Source organism: Anomalospiza imberbis, chromosome 4, assembly GCF_031753505.1.
Source record: "Anomalospiza imberbis isolate Cuckoo-Finch-1a 21T00152 chromosome 4, ASM3175350v1, whole genome shotgun sequence".
Taxonomy (NCBI): Eukaryota; Metazoa; Chordata; class Aves; order Passeriformes; family Viduidae; genus Anomalospiza; species Anomalospiza imberbis.
In genome coordinates this window covers 17,613,101-17,635,966 of record NC_089684.1, presented here as the reverse complement: position 1 = coordinate 17,635,966, position 22,866 = coordinate 17,613,101, and the positions used below count along the sequence as shown (strand labels likewise).

The 22,866-nt window shown below is 39.3% G+C and overlaps 1 protein-coding gene across 6 annotated transcripts in view; it reads right to left on the bottom strand.

Moving 5' to 3' along the window:
- The window catches only part of SH3D19 (SH3 domain containing 19), an 81,567-nt gene that overhangs the window by 47,521 nt on the left and 11,180 nt on the right, over positions 1–22,866 (bottom strand). For 4 of the 6 annotated variants that reach the window (XM_068187295.1, XM_068187296.1, XM_068187299.1 and 1 more), the window contains exon 2: positions 16,092–16,131. In XM_068187295.1, coding sequence (XP_068043396.1) covers positions 16,092–16,131 — 40 coding nt within the window. Of the gene's footprint in view, positions 1–16,091; positions 16,132–17,567; positions 17,645–19,798; positions 19,890–22,866 lie in introns of those variants that run through there. The other 2 variants (XM_068187300.1, XM_068187301.1) reach the window with 2 other exon arrangements.

Below are 22,866 nucleotides of genomic sequence, written 5' to 3'. Positions count from 1 at the left end.
GGAGTACACGGGGAGGCCAGCAGCAGTCCTTGGGGTAAGCAGCTCTACCTCCACTGACAAAACAAATCTTAAGTCTGTGATTCTGCCACTAATCTGATATAAATCACCAAATGTTGGCTATACCTCATGTCAGCTGCTCTTCTCATCCTTCAGTATCAGCTGATCCACTCTTTATATTTTTTTTCCTGTTAGTGCTGATCATCCATATTGGCTCACTAGGAGATCAGACAAGCACCAGAAAAAACATGGTTGGCAGCAGCCTGTCCCCCACAGTCTTTCTGTAAAATTAACACTTGCATGTTCTCTGTCAGATCATGGGGTATTGTCCTGGCCCTGAAGGTACAGGAGGCTAGAAAAGACCTAGTCACCTAAGAAATCACATGTTCAATAGTACAGATAGGTAATCTAGAAATTAAGACTTATCCCCACACAACTTTACTTCTCTCTTGGGTTCAGCCCCAAAAGCAAGAAATCCTGAACCAGTAATTAAGTCCAGCGACAATTCAATCCTCATCAGTATGCTGAGGATGTCTGCTTCTGCATCACTTAATGAATGCCACAACTGCGACTTCCCACTGTCTGGACAAGTGAGGATGTAGCTAAGCAGCAGCTAAAATCCAGCTGCTCCGCTAATTAAAACAGCTCACATTGATCAGCATAGGGAAATCCTTTCAGGAATTGCTCTCTAGCTGTTTCTTCAACTACTTATTACATATTCATGTGCTTGTCACTGTCATACTTTGGGATTGTATTTTAGCAACTGAACCTTCAATTTTAAGGCAGAACACAGGCAGGAAGTCAAAGCAAATCATGGAAGCAGATGATAACATTGCACACTTCAATTCTCACAGCAGCCTACAAGTCATGAGGTTACAATGGCTTCCATATTTAATAATGTCCAGCTTAGACCCTGAAGCTGAAAGACCTCCTACATTTTTGTGAATCTGAGTCACTTGGTATGTGTGCACCCTGAACTAATCTTTCCTGATCCTGAGCTACAGACATTCTAGATAGATTTCCTACAGCATTTTCTTTCAGTCAACAACCCGAGCTGAACTGCCCCTAACCCCAAGATGATTGTATAAACACAACCATTCCAGAAATGCAAATGCCTAGAGCATGATTTAAGTAATTCTCAGTCTTCATTGCATATTGACTAATTTCAGCTTCCAATCAAATGTATGCTAAAAGAAGACTTTGGCCCTCCTGTAACAGCTAAAAAGGCTCCCCACTATGCCATCTATCAACATATCACACTCACTGTTATGATAAGACAGCTAGTATGCTTTGATTAAAATCAGTAAATAGTATTTATGATTAATGGCAATTTGATCTTGGTAGTAAATAGTTCTAGGAGCAGAAAGCACCTATAATTTTAATAATAGCATAATAGCAATGTACCACTGTAAATGTAAATGAAAGCATCACTGAATTGTTATAGTGATAGGGACAGGATATTTGGGCCCAGCCACAATTACATTCAGACATGAAAGTAACAGTTAAAAAACAGAAGGGAAGAACAGTGCTTTCAAATACAACAATTTAGACATAAAGTGCAGCTTCTGCTGATGGAAATACTTTACCATTAAAGTCTACAGAGCTTCTGCATTTGCACATGGGGAAAGATGACAGTGCCCTACTTTTACCGTTCAAGAGTACAAAACAAAGCCTATTTCTGAAGAATGGTTTTTTGATTCAACTATTTGCAGTTGCATTTCAGTCAGTAAATCAAAGCCTTCTCTAGCCACTGATGGGACATTCTGCTTGCTTCCTACATCTCTGTACATCAAATATAACCTGGTGGCTAAATGAGCTCCAGAACCTTTGTAATTGACATCACAGATGAATAAAACCTGGTTTAATCATGAAGGATGAGCAGAACAAAGGCATAAAGAAAAACCAGTAAATCTGGATCCACAGGATTCAAGATGTCTTTACAGGGCTTTAACTGTTATAGAGTATGAATATTAGATTTTCTTCAAATAGTTTCTATATTTCACAGACCATATGAGTATAGTGGTAAGATTGTCTTTAAAGTATTGTAAAGGGAAAAAGTGGTATGTCAATGCTCTCATCTGACTAGAAACATTAATAATGACTGTAACAAAATAGGTAACACTACTTTTATAGCAGTGAGTATCTTAAATCCCTACTAAATCACTTATCTGCAGATCAGCAAAGAGAAAACAATAGGGAATGGTGGGGAAATCACCCAAAGAAATTAAAAGATGGGTATATTTCAGCTGGACTTTTGAAAACAGAGAAGCTTCAGAATAGAAACACAAAAGAACACTGCTCCAGAGAAGAACAAGCAAGAACAAAAGGGTGTTGACTGCAAGGGCAAGAACTCAGCAAGACCCAGATAATGCATATGCTGGAGGTGAGGAATCCAGTGGAGAAAGCTCAGGTGCCTGCAAGTACACAGACTTCAAAGACATCACAGCAGTAATCAGACCAAGGCAACAAGGTACAGGCGTTTCTTATTCTGCCTAGGTATGTTTGTTTCCTGCGTAAAAATCTGTAAAATATATGTCCATTTGCTTCAACTACTGTACATACTTTGTGAGGAAACTAGAGTAATAGGGAATGAGTTCCTGGGGAATCTTGAGGCAATGAGGCCTCCAACAGGTGAATCATTGAGTCTCACTTCCCAGGAGCACTACTAAATAGGTTCTACACTCAGCAGTTGAAATAGTGTCTGGATCTTGCCTAGTCAAAGATTAGCAGCACAATTCCAGCACTGTAATACAAAAACAGATCTTTGGAATCTAAAATGTAAAGTTCAACCTAACCCACAGAACTGGGATTATGAGAAGCATTCAGTACTGGTGTGACCTCAGTGCCAAAAAATCAGTTGAACGCCTTCGAAAATCTCCAAGTACAACAATTGCCAATGCCAAGTTCTTTGACAAGTCCCATGCCATAGGATTTCTGTGCTCCTTCAGCCTATTTCAATTTCTTTATAGGCCAGCCGAGTCAAACAAGCAGCATGAAATGTGCTGGAGTTTAACCTTTAGCTGAGTGAGGAAACAAAGGGAATTTCCTCATTGTTTTAATTATAGATGTGTGTTGGGAGTAAAGGCATTTGTTGTGAAGGGACAGCCTACATGACAGAAATATTAATACATATGCACCAAACATAGTAAATCTTTAACTGAGTGCTTAAAAATGAGAAACAAAAATCCAAAACCCCTTGTACAACGTAAATGTGAACCAACAGCCAAAAGATGTGTTTAAGAATACTATAAGGTTATACATATAAAGAAACATACTGGTTTCAAACAGGCCATTTGTACTTACAAACAAATAATTTAACATGCAGCAGAAACACTAATTTTCAACCCTCTTACATTAAAATCTCACAAAAGTAAAACTATCTTCATGCATGATCACATCTTGTTGCAATGTACTGCTGACTCACCCAGTTACACCCTATAGTATGTGAGATCCATGAACTTGTAACAGTGGTCCTTACAGAATGCACAGTGCACAGAAATTGTCAAATAAAGTCTCATAACCACACCCTTCATAGGACCTGTCTTTCCAGAAGGAACTCTGCATGCAGCTCAGTCAGAGAAATGGCATGATTTCCTAAACACTTTTCCCTTGCCCTTCTTGAAATGCTTCCTTTTCTTCTATGTCACAGATATTCACGAAGATTTTGGTTACAAAATACAGAAAATGACTCACCAGAAATTTGCACTACACAACAACAAACCATACATTCACATATCTGTAGGTATTCAATGTTTACCTCTGAGCTTAAACATGACCTTAAACTTCAGACCTTTTTATACATTCATAGTGATCCAGCAACTCTGAGATTAAGGCCAACCACTCCAAAAACATATGCATCAAAGATTATTTTTCAAGTCTTTTAATTCTGATTCTACAGGAAGGTTGTTAAGGTATAGTGTATAGGTAAAGTTAACACCTCTGCTAGTCCAGGCTGGGGAAAAGTATTCAAGTTTATACATACTCAAATTATTTTCCAAAAGTGAAATAGAAGCATTGACCCACAGAGCCAAAGAAATTTTTAAAATCATTCCCATGCATACAAAACCTTCATCTATCCCACTGCAAAATCCTGATAGGTGGGATCGGCACTGAATTTGCTGTAAGAACAAAATACCTACCTCAGCAACCGAGAGAAGGCTTTTAACCTCCGGGGATATTTCTCCAGAGATTTCATCTTTGAGCAAGTCACCATGCAAACATACTACATGACAAAAGGAACTTCCTCCACCCTCAATCATATATCCTGGATGTCTTACAACATCATGGACCTCAAATTATATGGCAAGACAGTAAATACGGCAGTCTCTAATGGATGATTACAACTTGGAAGACATAATCACAATCATTTTTTGCCACCCAACTAAACTTAGCTTCAGAAACAAACACCTTGTAGAACAGATTGAACCGGACCTTGTCAGAGCAAGAGCCCTAAGAAATACCTCTCCAAAACATTTCACAGCCACAGATATCAATGCCCTTCCCTTACCTGTAAGTATCCCCAAACACACAGCACTATCACATGCTCCTCCATGAACTTCAATCAATATGCCACATGTCATCAGGTAAATTAGGCAGAGGAAATTAAAAAGAGCCACAAAGAATCAGCTTACACCAGCAACTAAAAAAAACCCAGAAAAACTAGGGATCAGTGGGGTTACTCTTCTCTTATAACGACCTCTTCATCTCTGACCTTTAACCCTTGATCCATAATTTTTACAGGGCCGGGTGTAGAAAATAAATATCACTTTTTTTCAATCTCCATTTCAACTTAAAGGCCCTGAATTCAGATAACATAAGCTGGTAGTTTCTCTAATCTCCACTCTCAGTGATGCCCTTAATTCCAAAGACAGTAAATAATTCCCATCCTTTTTTTGTATCAGTCAATCTTCTTGACTATTGCTAAAATGCCTCTGGGCCTCCAAAAGTAATAGTGACCTTTTCCTTAAAACTACCTAATTGATTGACATGATCTATTTAAAAGCAGAACAACACCATATTAACTTTCTCAAGAAGCAGCAAAGCTATAGGGAACGACAGCTCAGTCTCTTACACTACAGAATGTAGAAAGCACTATACAAAACTAGCAGACACCAAGCTCTAAAGAGCCACAGAGACTTTCCAACATGCAATGCAAGGTTAAGCTTTGGCACTGCTTGCCACAACACATTGTAGGTGCTAAAAGTGTGGATGAATTCAAGAAAACCCTAATGAAAACCCACTGTTGGCTAATAAATACAAAGTATCATTTCTCTCAGAGAGCAATGCCAGCAGGGCAAGGGAGGTGATCCTGCCCCTCTGCTCAGCTCTGGTGAGGCACATCTGGAGTGCTGTGTCCAGTTCTGGGCTCCTCACCACAGGAGAGACATGGATCTCCTGGAGCAGGTCCAGAGGAGAGCAACAAAGATGATGATAAGACTGAAGCATCTCCCTTAAAATAACAAGCTGAGAGAGCTGGGCCTGTTCAGCCTTGAGAAAACTGAGAGGGGACCTCATCAATGTCTCACTATCTGCAGGGAGGGTGACAAAAGGATGGAGTCAGGCTCTGCTCAGTGGTGCCAAGCAAGAGGACAAGAGGGAAGGGACAGAAACTGATGCACAGGAAGTTCCACTGAACGTAGGAAAGAACTTTTCTACTGTGCAGGTGACTATGCCAAATTGTCCAGAGAGGTTCTGGAGTCTCTCTCACTGGAAATACTCAAGAACCCTTTGGACACAATCCCTGCAGTGTGCTCTAGCATTACCCTGCTTGAGCAGGGTTCTTCACCTGGGTCACAACAACCCCTGGCATTGCAACAGGCCGAGGGAAGAATGGTTGGAAATTGCCTAGTGGAAAAGGGCCTGGGGATGCTGGTTGATAGTGTTTGTTCTTTAGCCAGCATACGTCCAGGTGGCCTTCCAGGCCTGTCTCTGAAACAGTGTGGCCAGCAGGACCATCGCAGTGATTGTCGCTATGTACTCTGCACTAGTGAGACCGTACCTTGAATTCTGTATTTAGTTTTGGGCCTCTTGCTACAAGATGGACACTGAGGTGCCGGTAGTGTCCAAAGAAGGGCAACAAAACTGGTGAAGGATCAGGAGCACAAATCTTGTGACAAGCAGCTGAGGGAGTTGGGGGTGTTTATCCTGGAGAAAAGAGGCTCATGTGAGACTTTACTGCTCTCTACAACCACATGAAAATAGGTTGGATTGAGGCGAGGGTCTGTCTCTTCTGCCAAGTAACAAGAAAAGAACAAGAGGAAATGGCTTCAAATTGCACCAGAGAACCATGTAGTCATTTCAGATTTGTCTTCGGTGAAATAAATGAATGCTGTTATTAACAGAAAGCATTTCTAGTCAGTTCACACTGTAAAAAGTTCATTTAACAGAACTCATTTCCTTGTCAACAACCTTAGAAGGAAGAAGATAGATTGAATAGTAAAGCAAATAATCTTTTGTCCTATACACTAGTAAGGCGTGGTGAGAAAGCCTCTCCTGCAGCTGTCATTAATGTATTTGTCCCATCATATTGTTCTCTTTCTTCCTAGCTGACCAACCTTTACCTGTCAGGAGCACTACATGCTTTTAGCTATTCATGAACCTATTATTTTAGAAGGGGCCGTGGAAAAAAGGCAATAAAACAACACAATGGTTTTAAAAACAGTTGTCCAAAGAAACTGTGAAACCTCCTGACCTGGTCCAATCACAAAACAGTATCAGGACTGCTTGAACTAACACAAAATCATTAGGGTTGGAAGAGACCTTTAAGATCATCAAGTTCAACTGTCAACCCAGCATTACCATTGTAACCCCTGAACCACTAAATCGTTAAACTGTATCATCCACCACCAGATCCAGATGTCTCCTGACCACCTTCAGGGATGGCGACTCCACTACCTCCCTGAGCAACCTATTCCAATGCCTGGCTACTGTAAGAGTGATTTTTTTTTAATAATATCTAATCTCAATCTCCCCTGTCTCATCTTAAGGCCATTTCCTCTAGTCCTCTCACTTCTACAACCTCCTTTCTGGTTCTAATACTAGATACCAGATACTGGTGTGTGAGGGGACGGGGAAGCAGAAGTCCAATGACATGAAATAGAAGAATTATAATAGTAAACCCAAAGCTGTTTCTTTTTACTAAGCATTTATTCCAAGCAAAAGTATTGCCTAATAAAAACGTGGTATCACTGAGGTACTTCTTTTGCTTCAAGCAGATTATTATGCTATAGATCAAAAGAGAGATTTACCAAAGTAATTACTGCTTGTGGTTGGAACACCCTGGCTAGATTTGGACCTTCTCTTTAATTAGAAGTCAACCCTTGCCTCAAGCCTCAGGAAATGGCAATGTCCACCACAGTCAGATGACAAGCCTCTTATAACAATGCTCCCAAGATTAAGATGAAGCTATGCATACTTATAAAGACCATACTTCTACGAATACTTTCCATATTTAGGACTGCATGGCCTAACTTCAGTTCTCTAGAGCAGGGGACCTTGCTGGGGCATGACACCTGCTAGCGACCTGCCTTGGTCGTAAGCCTCCAAGGGAACAGACAACATGACGTTTTGTATCACTGGATCTTAGTTCTCTTCTTGAAGCTGAAGCAGCTGGAACAGATGAAAAAGTAGCTCACCCTTGTCTCTACTAGGGGCTAATACTAACTCAGTTCAGCCTGTGATTTGTCATAGATGGCCAAAACCAGGGCAAATGCAGCATGTAAACATGGCTTAAATTCAAATGGTGATGTCTGCACTGAGCAAAATACCACTTTTGAACAGAGAAATGTTGTAGCAAAATCAGAAATGCAATCTCTCACAAACGACAGGATCAGAGTCAAAAGTACAACTGTGCAAACTGCACATTATACTGTACATGATACTAAAATACATTTAAGAGGAAGAAATTATCAATGTGACAGGCCTCACTAGGAATACTTTACCCCCATGATATAGTAAGAATGCAACTGTAACATGCTTTAAAAGAGTACTTGATCAATCATTTCAATGTTCAACCTGACAAATCAAATGCTGGTACTTAAGGTAACTGATTCCCTGTACTAGAATAAGGAACAAAGACACCAAAGAAATGACTTACAATGAAATTACAAAGTAGGTGAGCAGTACATTAAGAGAGAGAAAAAAAAAAAAAAAAAACCAACCAAAAAAAAACCCCACATGAAATAACAACCTCTTCTCTTTTGTGCACATCAGAGTAAGAGGCCATAGAAATGAATACAATCTAACTGCAATCTGAGCTCACCCACTCAAATTCCAGAGGCAAAGGAAAATGTAGATACTAAGCCTAGACAGAAACCTACATAAATCCTTAGGGAAATAAATGAAAGCTCCAACACTCTTAAACATCAACATGAAATTCTTTCAGAGACAACTTCATGATTACTACTTCTGCATTGTAAGTTTACAACCTGCTGAGTCTGCCTCTTCAGCCCTGACACATATCCTATAGGCTTCTCTTAGCAGCTTCTCCTGCTCCTTTTCTGTTTTCTTTGAGAACATTATAAATACCTTTGGAAAGAATTCTCTCCCAGCCCTCCTTCCCAGCTACCACATAAGCTTCATCTGCTCTTTATCATTGAAATGTCTTGGGGAGAAAAAAAATTATAAAGAAGCAAAATTATAACCATGACTGATTAATTTGGCTTAAAAAAATGTGCAATTGTGTCATTTCTAAAACCACCTTTTTAGAACTAATGTCTATCATGGTTGTTCATGCCCCAGATAATTCTCCTAATGCACAAGGAGTGTTGCTATGTGTCTGGATGGTCCTCAGTACTTTCTATAAAAGTCTACTCTGAAAGATGATGGGATGATGAAACTTGCTCACGTACACAAGATGCCCAAAGAAGCAGTGAAATTCTCTCAGTGAAGACAGAGGGTGAGCCTTTTTCTCTTTATTCTTTCAACAACCATCTCATTTGCAATGTTATTTTCCATTATGAATTGGAATAAGCACTGGAGAACAGCCCAGACAACGGAAAGAGTTGTTCAGGGCACCAGAGCAAACAGTCCTTCAGAATTCCCTTCGCAGAAACCAAGAACAGAGCATTCTTTTTATTAAAACAAATCCCTCTTCTCTGTTTAGGAATAAGGGATCTAGGAGGCTGGATAGGATACACCTTTCACAATAACTCTTTACTGTTATCTGTGAGATGAATAGCCAAAAATCCCCAACACAACAGTGACTAATTGCTAACATTAAAACAAACAGCCCCAGGAACAGGTTCCAGATACTCCTGTGATCCCTAATTGCCAAAAACTATGCTGAACCCATCTTCCATTTATTCCTCAGCTTTTCCTGTGATTCTTTTTTTTCTTCATTTACAGGTAAGTATAAACTGAGCAGAGTAAAAATTAACATTGCAAATTAAAAATTAAGTATAATAATGTATTGTGGCAAAGAAGCTACCAAAGAAACAAGCTGCACAAAATTGTTCCAGCTTATTCTACTCTCAGAAGCAACAGCTCCGATGCGAAAGCACGTGCTGATGAGAAACACGTGATAAACAAAAGACAGACACATAAGTAGATTCCAGTCTCAAATTACACCAGTTTAAATCTATATTTAACCTGTGGGATTGCACTGAGTGAGTCCAAAATGTATCTCTAAGACTGAAAATAAAGGAGTCACATAAGCCTACTTTTAAGAAAACAAGAAGTCACAACTGAGAGCCCTTGTTTCCAGTTCTGCCATTGATTGATTGTGGAACTTGCAAGAAATCACTCTGCTCCCCTGTGCTGAACCTGCTCCATCTGTGAAGTGGAAACACAGCTATTTTTTTTTTTTCCTCTGGAGATCAGCCTTCTGATCCAACTAACCACATGAGCACTGACAGCAGCCCAAAGGAAAGAACGAGACCTTTCCTTCTTGGAGCAACAGAGGCTTAGCTCAGCTCAGGGCAATTGTGAAACTGCACCCCAAGGATTTGGAAAAGAGACTAGATACTTTTTAGAACTACCCCAGCTTCTGACCTACTGGGAGGGTATAAAAGCAGGATATTGCTATTTTCACAGCCTAAAAGCATACTTAGAGCAAGAGTAACCTGATAGTCCCTGGCCTTAAAAATTGCACAAGCTAAATGTAATGAGTAAGAATATCACAGTAAAACATCCCCCAACATTCATTCTTTCTTCTACACACAACCCTTCCCATTCAGATGGAGTGGCAGCAAGGTTCAAAGTATCGAACTTCAGATGTGTATTACAGTCTGTTACACTGGCTGGATGGGCAAAAGCCTGAAATTTTCCTGTGTAAAACAGAAGCATTGACAAGGCTGTCCAGACATTGCTAGTAGACAACACAAGGGTTTTAAACAACAGTGATGAAAAACTGTACTTAGGATGCTTTGGTGAATGAATTAGGTCCTCCTGGATATTAAGTAGCCCAGTGTTTAGACTGTTTCTTTTGGTAGTGTTTCCCACAGCACTATCATTTGGAAATAAAGTTAGTAAATGACAGACAAGCAGCCTCAGAGTGGGCTGAAAATAAGTAGGCTCAATCTCTTGTTCCTGGGAGATTTTCGAATCTTGGCTATAAAATACCATCACAGGCCTGATCTAGCATCAGCATCTTCCCACTATGAGCACCATGCTTGATTACGGGACCTGCATGACCTTCCCACCGTTCTGTGATTTCTCAGTACAGAAGCAGCAGAAGTCTCTCCACACTGCCCCTCTGTCTAAGACAGAGCAATCACCAACAATATTAAGTTTAACAAAGACAAATGCCAGATCCTATACCTCAGACAGGGCAACCCTGAATGTACAGACTGGGGAACGAGAGGCTGGGGAGCAGTGCTGCAGGAAGGGAGCTGGGGGTCCTGGTCCATGGCAATTGAATGTGATCATTGTGCCCTGGCAGCCAGGAGGGCCAACCCTGCCCTGGGGACATCAGGTACAGCCAGACAAGGGAGGGGATTGTCCTGCTCTGCTCTGCACTGGGGTGGCCTCACCTCGAGCGCTGGGGGCAGTTCTGGGTGCCACAACATAAGACACTGAAACTATTAGAAACTGACCCGAGGAGAGCAACAAAGATGATGAAAGACCTTGAGGGGAAGCTGTGTGAGGAGTGGCTGAGGTCACTTGTTCTGTTCAGCCTGGAGGAGAGGAGACTGAGGGGAGACCTCATTGCAGTTACAGCTCCCTGGTGAGGGGAAGAGGAGGGGCAGGCACTGATCTCTTCTCTGTGGTGACCAGTGACAGGACCTGAGGGAATGGCCTGAAGTTGTATCAGGGGCAGTTTAGGTTGGATATCAGGAAAAGCTTCTTCACCCTGAGGGTGGCTGGGCACTGGAACAGCTCCCCAGGGAAGTGGTCACAGCACCAAACCTGACAGAGTTCAAGAAGCTTTTGGACAATGTTCTCAGGCCCATAGTGTGACTCTTGGGGATGGTTCTGTGCAGGGCCAGGAGTTGGATTCAATGATCCTTGTGGGTATTTTCCAACTCGGGATATTCTATGATCCGGTGAAACTATTAAATGACTGACTGTAATGGTTACAACACAGAAAAACCTGTTACTGTCTGTTTTCTCAAGACCTCAAAAGCATATTGATTTGCAAAACCACCTGATTTTAATTATAAAGAGGGGACAGTTCCACCACATTCTCAAGCCAGTGCCTTAGGATTCCCTTCACGCTTAAGATCTTAATTAAAAGGTGTCTTTTCAGGTTTCACAGATGATCTAGGAAAACACATTCTTAAGATATAGTCAGACTGTTACTATAGTATTTCTTAAACACAGTTTCACAAAATCAACATTATAAAGCAGAGGAAATAGAAATGCAGAGAAGCTTTCACTAATGGAATTCTGCTACATTAAAAAAAACCCCAAACAACTAAAATCAAAGTCAGATACAAAAAACTATTCATAAAAATGATCACTTGATTTACGACAGCTTCACTAAAGGGTTCAGTAGCCCCTTTGATCAGCCACTACAAGTGCTTGTTTATAAAGGAACAAAAGATTACTTTTGTCTATTTGTATTGTTGACTTGATGCATTTTAAATAAAGAAGCTCAATTTACTGCAATCAAATGAAGGCAACCAGCTGTAAAAGAACTTAAACACATTACAGTCACCAGGCAGACTATATGCAGTAAAACCTAGGATCTGTTTCTAGAAATGAATTAATTCTTTTCCTCCCCCTCCCCATTTTTCATTGTAGACACTGATATTTCCGACTTGACTTCAAGTGATTGATACCCTACTAAATCTCTCAATAAATTGCTGCAGTTGTTAGCTACCTTCATCCACTCATCTCCAAGGTCAAGGCAACTACAATGAATTATACCAAATTATAGGACTGTGTTTCAGGATTTTTTGATCCATAATCCTTAACCAAAAGAAGAAAAAAAATCCAGTTCCTTCTACAAGCTTTACTTATGTTCAGAGATTAACTGCAAATATGTAGATGCCTGAAATCTTCTATTCTATTACTATCATGTAATTTTCAGTTTGAAAACATAGAGGAATAAAGACCTACTTCTTTTGACCTAATTGACCTGTGTTACAGCAGTGCATGACCTGAAGCTATCAGAGAAAACAGCACAAGCATGACCTGACAGTAAAATCAAGAATTATAATTACAGACCACTGTTACCAGTAGAGATATATTTTCATACTGTCTGAAATATAACAATTGAAGGGTGGCTATTAGGTCATGCAACAAAATGTCTCTTGATAAAAATTTAACATAGCAATAGGTATTATTTGGATTCAGTTAACATTTGTTTTGATCTTACTAATGTGCTATATCTAAAAAAAAATCAGCACAGAGCAGTACACGAAATAGATACACAAGCCCTGTTCTGCTACTCCTTGCTTTATCTAAACTCTCCTGAGTGTCAGATGGTTGCTTATCACCAAAAGAGGCAGAAGATAATGTAATAATGCACATTTTATAAAGGTTACCCGTTTCCCTCCCTTTAAATCATTATCTGTGGTCTTTGGTTCATCTACTCTCCAGATTTGTTTCCTGTGCCATGCTAGATCCCTGTATCACCCTCAGAATGCTCCTTCTTCCTGTAGTATTTCTCCCATGCTAAACATTTGACAGGCTAATAACCAGAACAGAATATTTGTCAGAGTTCCTGATACTGCCATAAAAGTTCTTCTAAATAGCATCTATATAATAAAGTACCCTATAATAAAGTACTATATTAATGACCATTTATATACTGTTCTACCTAGAACAGGTTTTATAATGTCTTTCACTGCAAATGAATTATGTCCAAAGGTATGTTTTAAAACTGGTCCTGTCTCACTCCTGTCTTCATCCCTAATACTGCAAAGACTCAAGCACAAGCTTGAAATACATCTAAAAATACACAGGCAGAGACATATATAAGAATAGGAGATTGGAAAAGGCAAGCTTTAGAATCTTGAAATCACAAGAAATATCATGTGACCTTTTTGTTATGATGATCATGTTCCAGACCACAACCTAACCTTACAATGCATGAGGAAGACTTGGATATCTGGGTCTTTTTTTGGTCTCTTCTTATCCCACTGTTCCACATTTATACTTAGACTTGACAGACTTCTGGGCAAGATCTCATCAGAGTTTTGTATGAAACAATAAACCACTTCTCTGGATCTCTCTTGGAAACATCTACATCTGCTATTTCATCTTAGGTTATCTACCTTTCTTAAGGTTCATTGCTTATTCCTTCATCTTGTCAGCTGGTCTACCCATGTCTACATCCAATATTTAATAGTAATTCTAGTGCAGAAACTCTTGTTTCCAGATCTTGAGTTCAAGACCTGCAGTGTCATTTTTGTTCCACTTGAGACCATGAGAGGGATAGTATCTTATGTTTTTAAGCTATGCATCCCTCAACATGCAATTTAGGGAATAAGTAGCCAAGATGCCTCTGAACCATTTTATTTTCTTCTTCCCTTGTCATGAACTGCTCCCAGAGAGGACAGTGTCCAAAGTGCAGTAGCTCATCATAAAATGGAATAAAACAGCCCCCAGTAAAATTCAAACAGCTTGGAAATGCTGCCTATGTTACAAGAGAAGTGTGCTTTACACTTCAGTTTCAGCTGTGCATGCTTCACAATTTAGTTTTCCCTCAGGTCTTCTATCAAGGGTCTCTGGCCTTGATGCAACTGCAGCTCTTTTCCAGGGCATGATATGGCCACACTTGGGATAAGAATCTCACCCCGCAATTTGTCACCACAGAATAATGTTTCTAATTTAATGAGAGATGAACCACTGAGTGTGGCAATATCAATTAGCAGAGTACACCATTTAAGTAAGGCAGGCTGCTCCTGTTCCAGTCTAGAAACAGCAGTGAGACGTGCACAAAACAACACTACTCTTTAAATGGTGGCTTTTCTTCTTCACAGCTCGTGACACAATGGCCAGTGAGACAGAGAAGGGGGTAGAAGATACATAGACATGGTCAGAAAGTACATGCACTACTGACAGGAATGAAAGACTACTGAAAGTTGCATCTCTCAACATCATGAACAGTCTACATTATACTGTTAATTACTCTGTGCTTTCCACATGAGAATTTGGAGACGGTACTCCAGGCAACTTAGGGCAGTGTTTTGTTGCCAAGGCTGGTCCACATTTGACTTTCCAATTCTATGGAAAAAAATCTGAAGTTTTACTTTGCTTTTGGTCCAAATTCAAACCTGTAAAACACACTCCAGAGCAAAAAGGTACTGGTGAGAACAAGTAGAGAGAAGAAAGGGGAAGAGATTGAAGGTATTTCAACCTTAAACTAAACATTTTGATAAAATAAGATGTCCTTTTGATAATGATTTGGATTTTTTTGACATTATTGTATTATGACATGATCTAATGAAAGTTCTAACATTTACACTGTAATCACATAATTTTAAGAAAAGAAAAAAGTTCAGTATTTTTAAGTATTAAAGGAAATCAGCACATGCAGTGATTGAGCTTTTAAGCAGATGAAAGTATTCAAAGACAAAGGCAGTACCCCCCCCCCCACCCGCAACTTAAACACTGGAATCAGCTGCTGGAATCAGCTACAGTGCTGTGGGAGAGGGGGGAGGGAAGGGAAAAACATCCTCTCCATCACATCACACAACAGATACAACACATCAAGTGTGCTGTAAGAAAATGTTACACTGTTCTTCCAGCTATAAATCCTAGCCAACTGTACTGTAAAAATGTACCAAAAAGGAAAAAATGCAGACAGTAAAAATCAAATGAAAAGGTCAGGTCATGTCAAAAGCCTGGGCACCAGGGGAGTTTTTTGGAAAGACTTTTCACAAAGGAATGGGAGAGCCAGTGTTCGCTGCTCTGCTCTATCACATTAGTTCATTAAAATTCCACTATCTACCACATGACATGGACAAAATCCTATTCCCAAGTGGAGAACTGAAAGATAATTCAAAAATGAGGCAATAGAGAAAGAGATTATTTAAAAATCAGAGGATAAGAAGAACTACAGAATATTCAGAAGCTTAGAAGAACTACAGAATATTCAGAAGCTTAAGGGAAAATATGGCCTTGCAAATCAATAGCCTAGAAGTTCATGACAAGTCCTGATGGAAATTCTAAATAAACACAATGTGTTGGTGTGTGTGCACATGCGCTTTGTTTAAAACACTTTCGTTTGCTTCTTGTGAAACCTTGGGTATGATGGGACCAGAGTTAATGGAATAAATAATAAAGTGTTGCTATTTCTGACTGAACCAAGAATTATCTTCCTTGTTATAGAAGCAAACAGTTCAAAGTAGTAAAAGTCGTGGGGCTTCTTGTTTTAAACCACAGTTTTACGAAACAACCCTGTGCATGAACATAGCATGCATAAACAAGCATTTGGAGTTTCAGTGTGCACAATTACAATGTAGCAAGTCCTACTAATTTCTTGAAAAAAAAAAAAAAAACAACTTTGCCCATAAAGAATATAAAACAATTATTTTAAACACAAACTTATTTTGGTATTACATTACTGTTCCCAAAACAGAGAAGTAGAAGAATGACATATTTATATTTCTGGCCAATTTCCTAGTTCACCCAATAAAAGCAAAAAATAAGGGTAAAAAAAAAGAAAGAGAAGGGAAGAATAAATAGAGAAATACAGTTCTTACCCTGAAGAGCGGCAGTCTGGCTTATTTCTTTCTGAGCGATCTGTGAGAAAGGAGGCATTATATCAGCACAGAAGTTGGATGTTCTTTAGCAATACTAGTACAGAAGTCTTAAGAGAACTGTAAAACCATATGACTAGCAAAACCAAAAGCTGATTCTGTTCTAAAACTGTTTTCCCACCCTGGACTAGACTGCCTAAGACCAAGTAAAATTACTGCAAGTTTAACATTTGTTACAATTCCTTCACTCAAAACACAGTGTATTTAATGTTTTGTATTAATGCTTTGGAAGCTTCTCCTCCCTTTAGCTGAAATGAATAGTGCTTTTAGTTCGGGATAAAAATAAGGGAGAGGGAAGAGGAAAAAAGAAAAACCACAGATTACTCAGCGCAAAAAAATCATTCCATGAATCATGGCTGGCAGAGTTCCCTGACAGGATGAGAGAAAAATCAGCAGTTGGTTGCAGCAACATCTGCAAATACACTGAATCCAGTGCAACCCCACTATTAACTCTTCGGCATCTGGGGGTTCCAAAAACTGAATTTTTCTGTGTCTTTAGAAAGGGTTCTTTTTATCCTGTAAGTATTTCAAGTAGCTTATTTGGACTAATGAGATTGACCCAAAAACCTACACATAAAGCTCCAGTATGAACATAAAGTATAAAATATTTCTCTCAAGAGTTACAATTATCATACAAGCATTACAAAATAACTCCAGTGCTATGATATTAGAATTCATGTATTATCATTTATATTTTAAGTCCAGAATATCTGTTACTGCATGACTTTTGAACTACCTGAAAAGCTGAGACTGTTGTTGTCCACCAAAAATGCATATATTCTAAAATTAGAGAGGGGTTTAATCTTTTAATACAGAAAAGATCCACTATAGAAGCAGAAGGTAATTCCTACAGCTGCACATAATCTCCACTGACCATGGTGATTTTGGTTCTAATTTGATCTCTGTGTATTTTAAACAGAAACCTATTTTTCGTGTGTTAATAAACAATTTACTGAAAAGCTTATCTATACAGAAGAGTCTTCCTAAAAAAATTTTCATGCTCACAGATTGTATTTTCAATCTTAAAGCTCTGCCTTCAAAATAAAATTTGTTCTGTCAATAGTACACATTTGTTTGTGCAGTTTTATTTCCTGTGTAAAAGAAATATTTTCCTCTCCAAGCTTTATGTGCTCATTTGATTAAGCTTTCATTAAAGTGGTAAAAAAAATTATCTCATGTCAACAGTGCTTAAAAGTATGCAATGCTTTTTCCATCCATAGGTGCTCCTACTGAGCTGTCATAGCCACACAGTTATAATTTATTGTCTTCCTGACAAACAGCATTCTCCATTTCATCACACTGTGTGCAACTCTGCTAGCAGAAGCAGCATGGTATAGCTCTGGAATAGCTCAGACCAGAGTTGCAGCAGCAGTTCCTCAAACACACACTCCTTCCATCCTTACCATGTAACCTCCTTACCTGGGAGCACTGAACAAAATGAGACCGGGCTTCCTACTGAAATCTGCCTGCCATCTGTTGCTTGTTATCAGTGTCTCCTGCTCTGTATGCAGCCACAGTCTAACATTATTCAGACAAAACCCCCCCACTGCTAAAACGATCGTGTGAATGAACCAGTGAAAAGAAAGCAAGCGAGTTGGAGCACATGTAAGCACAGCATCTGGGAGCTCTCCCACACAGCCCATGTCCAGTCAGCAGATCCACCACAGCCCGCCCACACCGCTGCAACTTGCTCATTCAGGAAATCAATGCCATTCCTTTTCCCCTTTTATTTTCATTCTTGTTTCAGCATTTCAATACTACATTTGGTTTTGCACATTTTATTTTCTGATAAACTTAGTGAGAGCACACCATCCACACGCATACTGATCTTCTTGAAAAGAACAAATTGTAATCCTACAAGCAAAGAGCCAACATTTTAAAACAGAACTAAAACCTCCACCTCGTTAAGTTTGCCGTGACCTTAACCTTTTAAATTTGTTTTAGTTTCAAGTGTAACGAGACACTCAAAGAGCTCAATCTTTCAGTTATGGGCTCAGAGTCAATTAGGTGGTGAAGTCACTGTACCAGGAGGTGTTTAAGGAAAAACTGGACATGGCACTATGTGCCATGATCTGATTGACAAGGTGGTGTGGTCAAAGACTGGACTCAATCTCAGAAGTCTTTTCCAACCTAATTGATTCTGTGATTCTGTAAATTTTGCAATTCTACATGCTGTTTTGGCATTAGGTACAAACATCAATTCAAATAATGACACACCTCTACAAACACTAGAACATGAAAGCCTAGAAAAATGTAATTTTTTTAAATACACACACACGCAGATCTTATCTCTCCATTCTGTAGGCAAATCCTTGACTTGAAGAAAGCGGTCTCAAAAGTGCATGCCCACAACTGATTCTCTTTTCCCTATACATGCTATCTCAACAGCAGAGAGATGTCCTTGTAATCTTTTCTAACAGAAATAAGCAAGAAGACTGTATAGTTACAAAGATCTGAAAATTAAATCCTGCACTACAGATTTTCCTCTACATCAAAGATATAAATTGCTATAAAACATGACAGGACATTATGTCCTTCTAGCAGAAAACTGTATATTCCTAAATTCTAAACTCTGGAAGCCAAAAGTGTGTGTCAGATCAGAGCAAACATTGAATGCTGAAAGACTAGCACTTACAATAAACAAACAAGCGGGTCTGCACTCTGGCACAGGAAATGCACAGGGAAAAATGCCACTTCCAGTGACAGATATTACCTTCCAGACACAAGATACCAGTACTGTCCTCTCTATCCTTCTGTTGCTAGAAGTAATAACATTGTTTACTGTGTATGTAGCTGTAGTAAAATATGTTAGGAATTTATAAGCTGCTAGTACTCACCAGCTACAGAACTGGATTGTATGACCCTAAGTTTATTTTACTAAGTTCTTTTTGCCTTGTCCTCCAATCCATAATTTGCATAGCCAGAGATCTGCAGTCTCACAATCCATAAGAATTGACCATGTTCCTGTAGACTGTACTTCAAGATTCTCTCCACATCAGACTCACACCTACTATTTACAAAACCTTTGTTGCCCTTACGAAATTACAGCCATACAAGAGAAATATATTAACCTTGCTCAGAAGCAGGATATAGTGCAAGAAGCCAAGCAGCTAGCAGGTGGAGCAGATGAGATGGAAGAAGTCAGAGACTCCTGGCTGAAGTTGAGAAGACTGTTGTCCAGTTCTAAGCACAGCAGAAGAATCAAGGAAAACATTAAGGCACAAAAATCTGCTCTTCATACCACAATCGTTTGGCAAATCTAACGTTTCTTTACCAAATCATGCTCTGTGTATTTCAGCGGCAGCATGGACACCTTATGCCTTTTTTCAGCATGCAAAGGCTGAGTGGCAGACAGAACTGCCATGTTCCCAGTTGCTTTCAGAAAAAAAGGTGATTCTCTTCCACTCCAAGTTTGGGAAAATTAGCTTCTTTTGTTGTTTGTTTTTAATACGACAGAAAAGTTTTTCTTCTCAAGGAAAATATAATCATCATGAGAAAAATAACTGGGTCAACATCATTTTAGTTGCTCCACAAACCCGAAATAGCTTAAGTTTTTGCCAAAAAGACCATCAGTGCAGAAAACAGTATCTTTTAAGGCAATCACTCTTGTTTCCAGAAGACAAGAAAAGAAAAGGAAAAAGGCAACTCACACTCAGTAGAGCCATTATTTTCCTCTGTTTATTTTGCAAGCTTCTTCAAAGTATCTTGTTGCTAAGAGTGACTTCAACTAAAAAGTTTGCTCTCACTAGAAAAAAATTTGAGTATAAACATAAAATGTTGTTGAAAAATGAGTGGAAAGTTAACACACATTCTGCCGCATCAAACTGCAAAGCTACTGGGGAACCTCCAATGCAGGAGGCTGGTAACTTCTCTGTTTTAACCCATTCCACAGCTTGATCTCTTAAAAGCTGAAGGGAGGAAAGGGGGACACATACCATTCCCATTTCTGGGAAATACTGTATCTTCAAGTTTAACTATGCCTGTTGAATTTGACCAGTTAGCAAAAAAGGCAGGACACTAACACTCTTCAGGAGGGCACGTAGTTAGAGCAACCAGCAGTCTCCATCCCAGCAGTTTTTAGCCCCCAATGGCCCAGCAGTGGTTTCACAAGAAAAGCACGTATGACATGCTACTGTAACAAGGGCAGACCTCCAGATAAACCCAGCAATGTGAACCATGGGCTTTTAAGCAGTGCTGGCTACACCAAAACATAGAGAGAAGTGATATTTTCAGGATAAGCACATTATTGGAAGAGGCTGTACAACTTTTATCTGACAATGCATCTGAATGCATCAACCCCAATGAGCTTTGAAGGCTGTCAGGCCTTAACAAACCCAGACACTAAGACCAATACAGCAGCTTTACAAGGCACCATGCAGAAACGTGATGCCACTATTTTAGTCATATACATCTAGACCCAGGTGACCAGAGCTAAATGGTGCACCAGTCCCTGCCAGCCAACTGCATCAAGAACCCCAAATTTTCACTTCTAATTGCCAGTGTACATGGAGCCCTCACTCAAATGAATTGCACATTTTCTGGGAAAAAGATCTGCATTTGTGCATGATTTTCAATGCTAGTTCCTTTGTCTGCACTGAGACAAGCAGTAACTGCCACTGATACTGCCACCTTTTTGCCTCTGTTTGTTAAGGCATATTGTGGCTCAAAGCCACTCTTCCTTCTTCTCAGCACTTCCTTCAGGTAAGGAATCAGAACAATGCAAATTGATTCACTGTGTAGAATCCACTATAAATTTTGGCCAATTTTGTTAGGAACAGCCATACAGCAAAACGCACAAAGCTGAACATTTTTTATGTATTTTAATATTTTAACAGCAGAGTCCCTTATCAGTTGTTTAAAAGGCAGAAGGCTCAAGCAGAGGTTAAGCAGAGGCTTGGAAGAAACATTTTAAATTTACTTTATGTATAGCTTTCCCTTTACTACAAAAGGCTACAAAATCAGGACATGCTCAGAGTTTTTAATTGTAAAGGCAGACAGTTTTTATACTTACTTTAAATTCTACAGTATGCTGTTGACTTCCAGAGCAGTACACTGCCAGGAAGAAAACAATATTATAACATCCCCCACAATGAAATTTTAGTAGTCTGTCAGTTTTAGTGCTAAACAGTAACTGAGTCTGTAAGCACAAAGCATTCCTGCAGTTTTTTATACTTGGAGTAATGCTTTTTTCCCCCCACTCTTAAACACAACTGATAGATGCCCGGGAATGGACCCCAACATATAGATGAGAACACAATGAACCTCTGCAGACAAGTATTTAATTTTGAAACCTACTGACCACCATAAAGCGTGTAATTATCCCAAGACTAAGTTACAGTATCTTTACCTTGCTAAAAAGGTTAAAAATAAACTATAATAATCTTGAAAGCCTTTAGTGCACTTTATGTGCACAACATTTAAGTGAAAAAGGATTTTTCTGGACAGCAGAGGTCACATTTGCCAATGCTACATTTGCTGATGACTTGTTTTTGCGACTGAAGTTCCACCCCCTCATTCTTGCTCCTACATTTCTCCTGCACTGCAACAGCAAAAGTGTGTGTGCATCAGTTTAAGCATATATGCCAGCAAAAGAGGGGGCTGATGCAGAAAACAAGAGAAAGGAAACAGACTGTGTAAGCTCTCAGCATTTCTCTAAAAGGCTCGTGCTGTAAGAACCTAGACTAAACTCAGCACTGGGAACTGGGCTTGTTCTTAAGGCATACATGATAAATGAAGTATATAAGCAATCAAATACACCCACTACATACATATGTTACCACACTTTTGCCTTCTACTGCAGTTGTTTAAGAAGGAAATTTAGGACACAGCTGCTTCTAAAGCTCTTTTTTCAAAAAATTAGCAACTCCTAAAAATACAAATCCCCCTATCTTCATAAAAGACACTCCAGCTGATCAGTGCAATGTAATTCTTAAGATTATGAACTTCAGGTATAACTAGACACAGGTATCAGTACACCACCAGAACCACAGTGGGAGCTACTCTAGATGAGCCCTACTACTTAATTTTTTTTATACTTTCATAAACAAATTATCAATTAACTCAATATTTTCATGAACAGAAGATTTATAACCACAAAATATGTATCTCTCTAGGCATTTCTGAAATGTTAAATCTATATTTCTGAAAAATAATTCTCTGATGTTGCTAGCATTGCCATTAAAAGGAAATTATCTTTCAAGAGCACTGTACTACCTTTTTCTTCCCAAATCAGAGATTTAGCATGCCTGCAGAGATTCTGCATTTTCCTCAGCTAGACCACAGAGCTCTCAGTCCTACCTATGTCTGCCCGTCAAAGGGTGCTGCTGATACACATGCAAAAAATGCAGTAGTTAGACGTGTGAATAAACCTGACACTGTATTAGTAGAGTATCTTATAAGCATTCATACACAATATGCAAGATCTAAATGTATTCCATTATTTTCCTCCTCAGGGGTTTGCCCTGCTTGAGAATCAGAACATCCAGCACCAAAAGTGCCTCCAGCTTTGAACACCTCTGTGTAGGTTCATTCATATGTCACAATATACTGCTGAGGTGGCAAACCTCAACAACAAAAGTCCCCAGTGTAATCTTATGGATTAAGCACTTGGAAGCTAAATCATATTCAATGTGGGCAAGACATGGATTCACAATAAAGTGCTGAATAGCAATTCAGAAGATATTCCCCCTTCTGTATATCAGGAAACTAATTTGGCTTT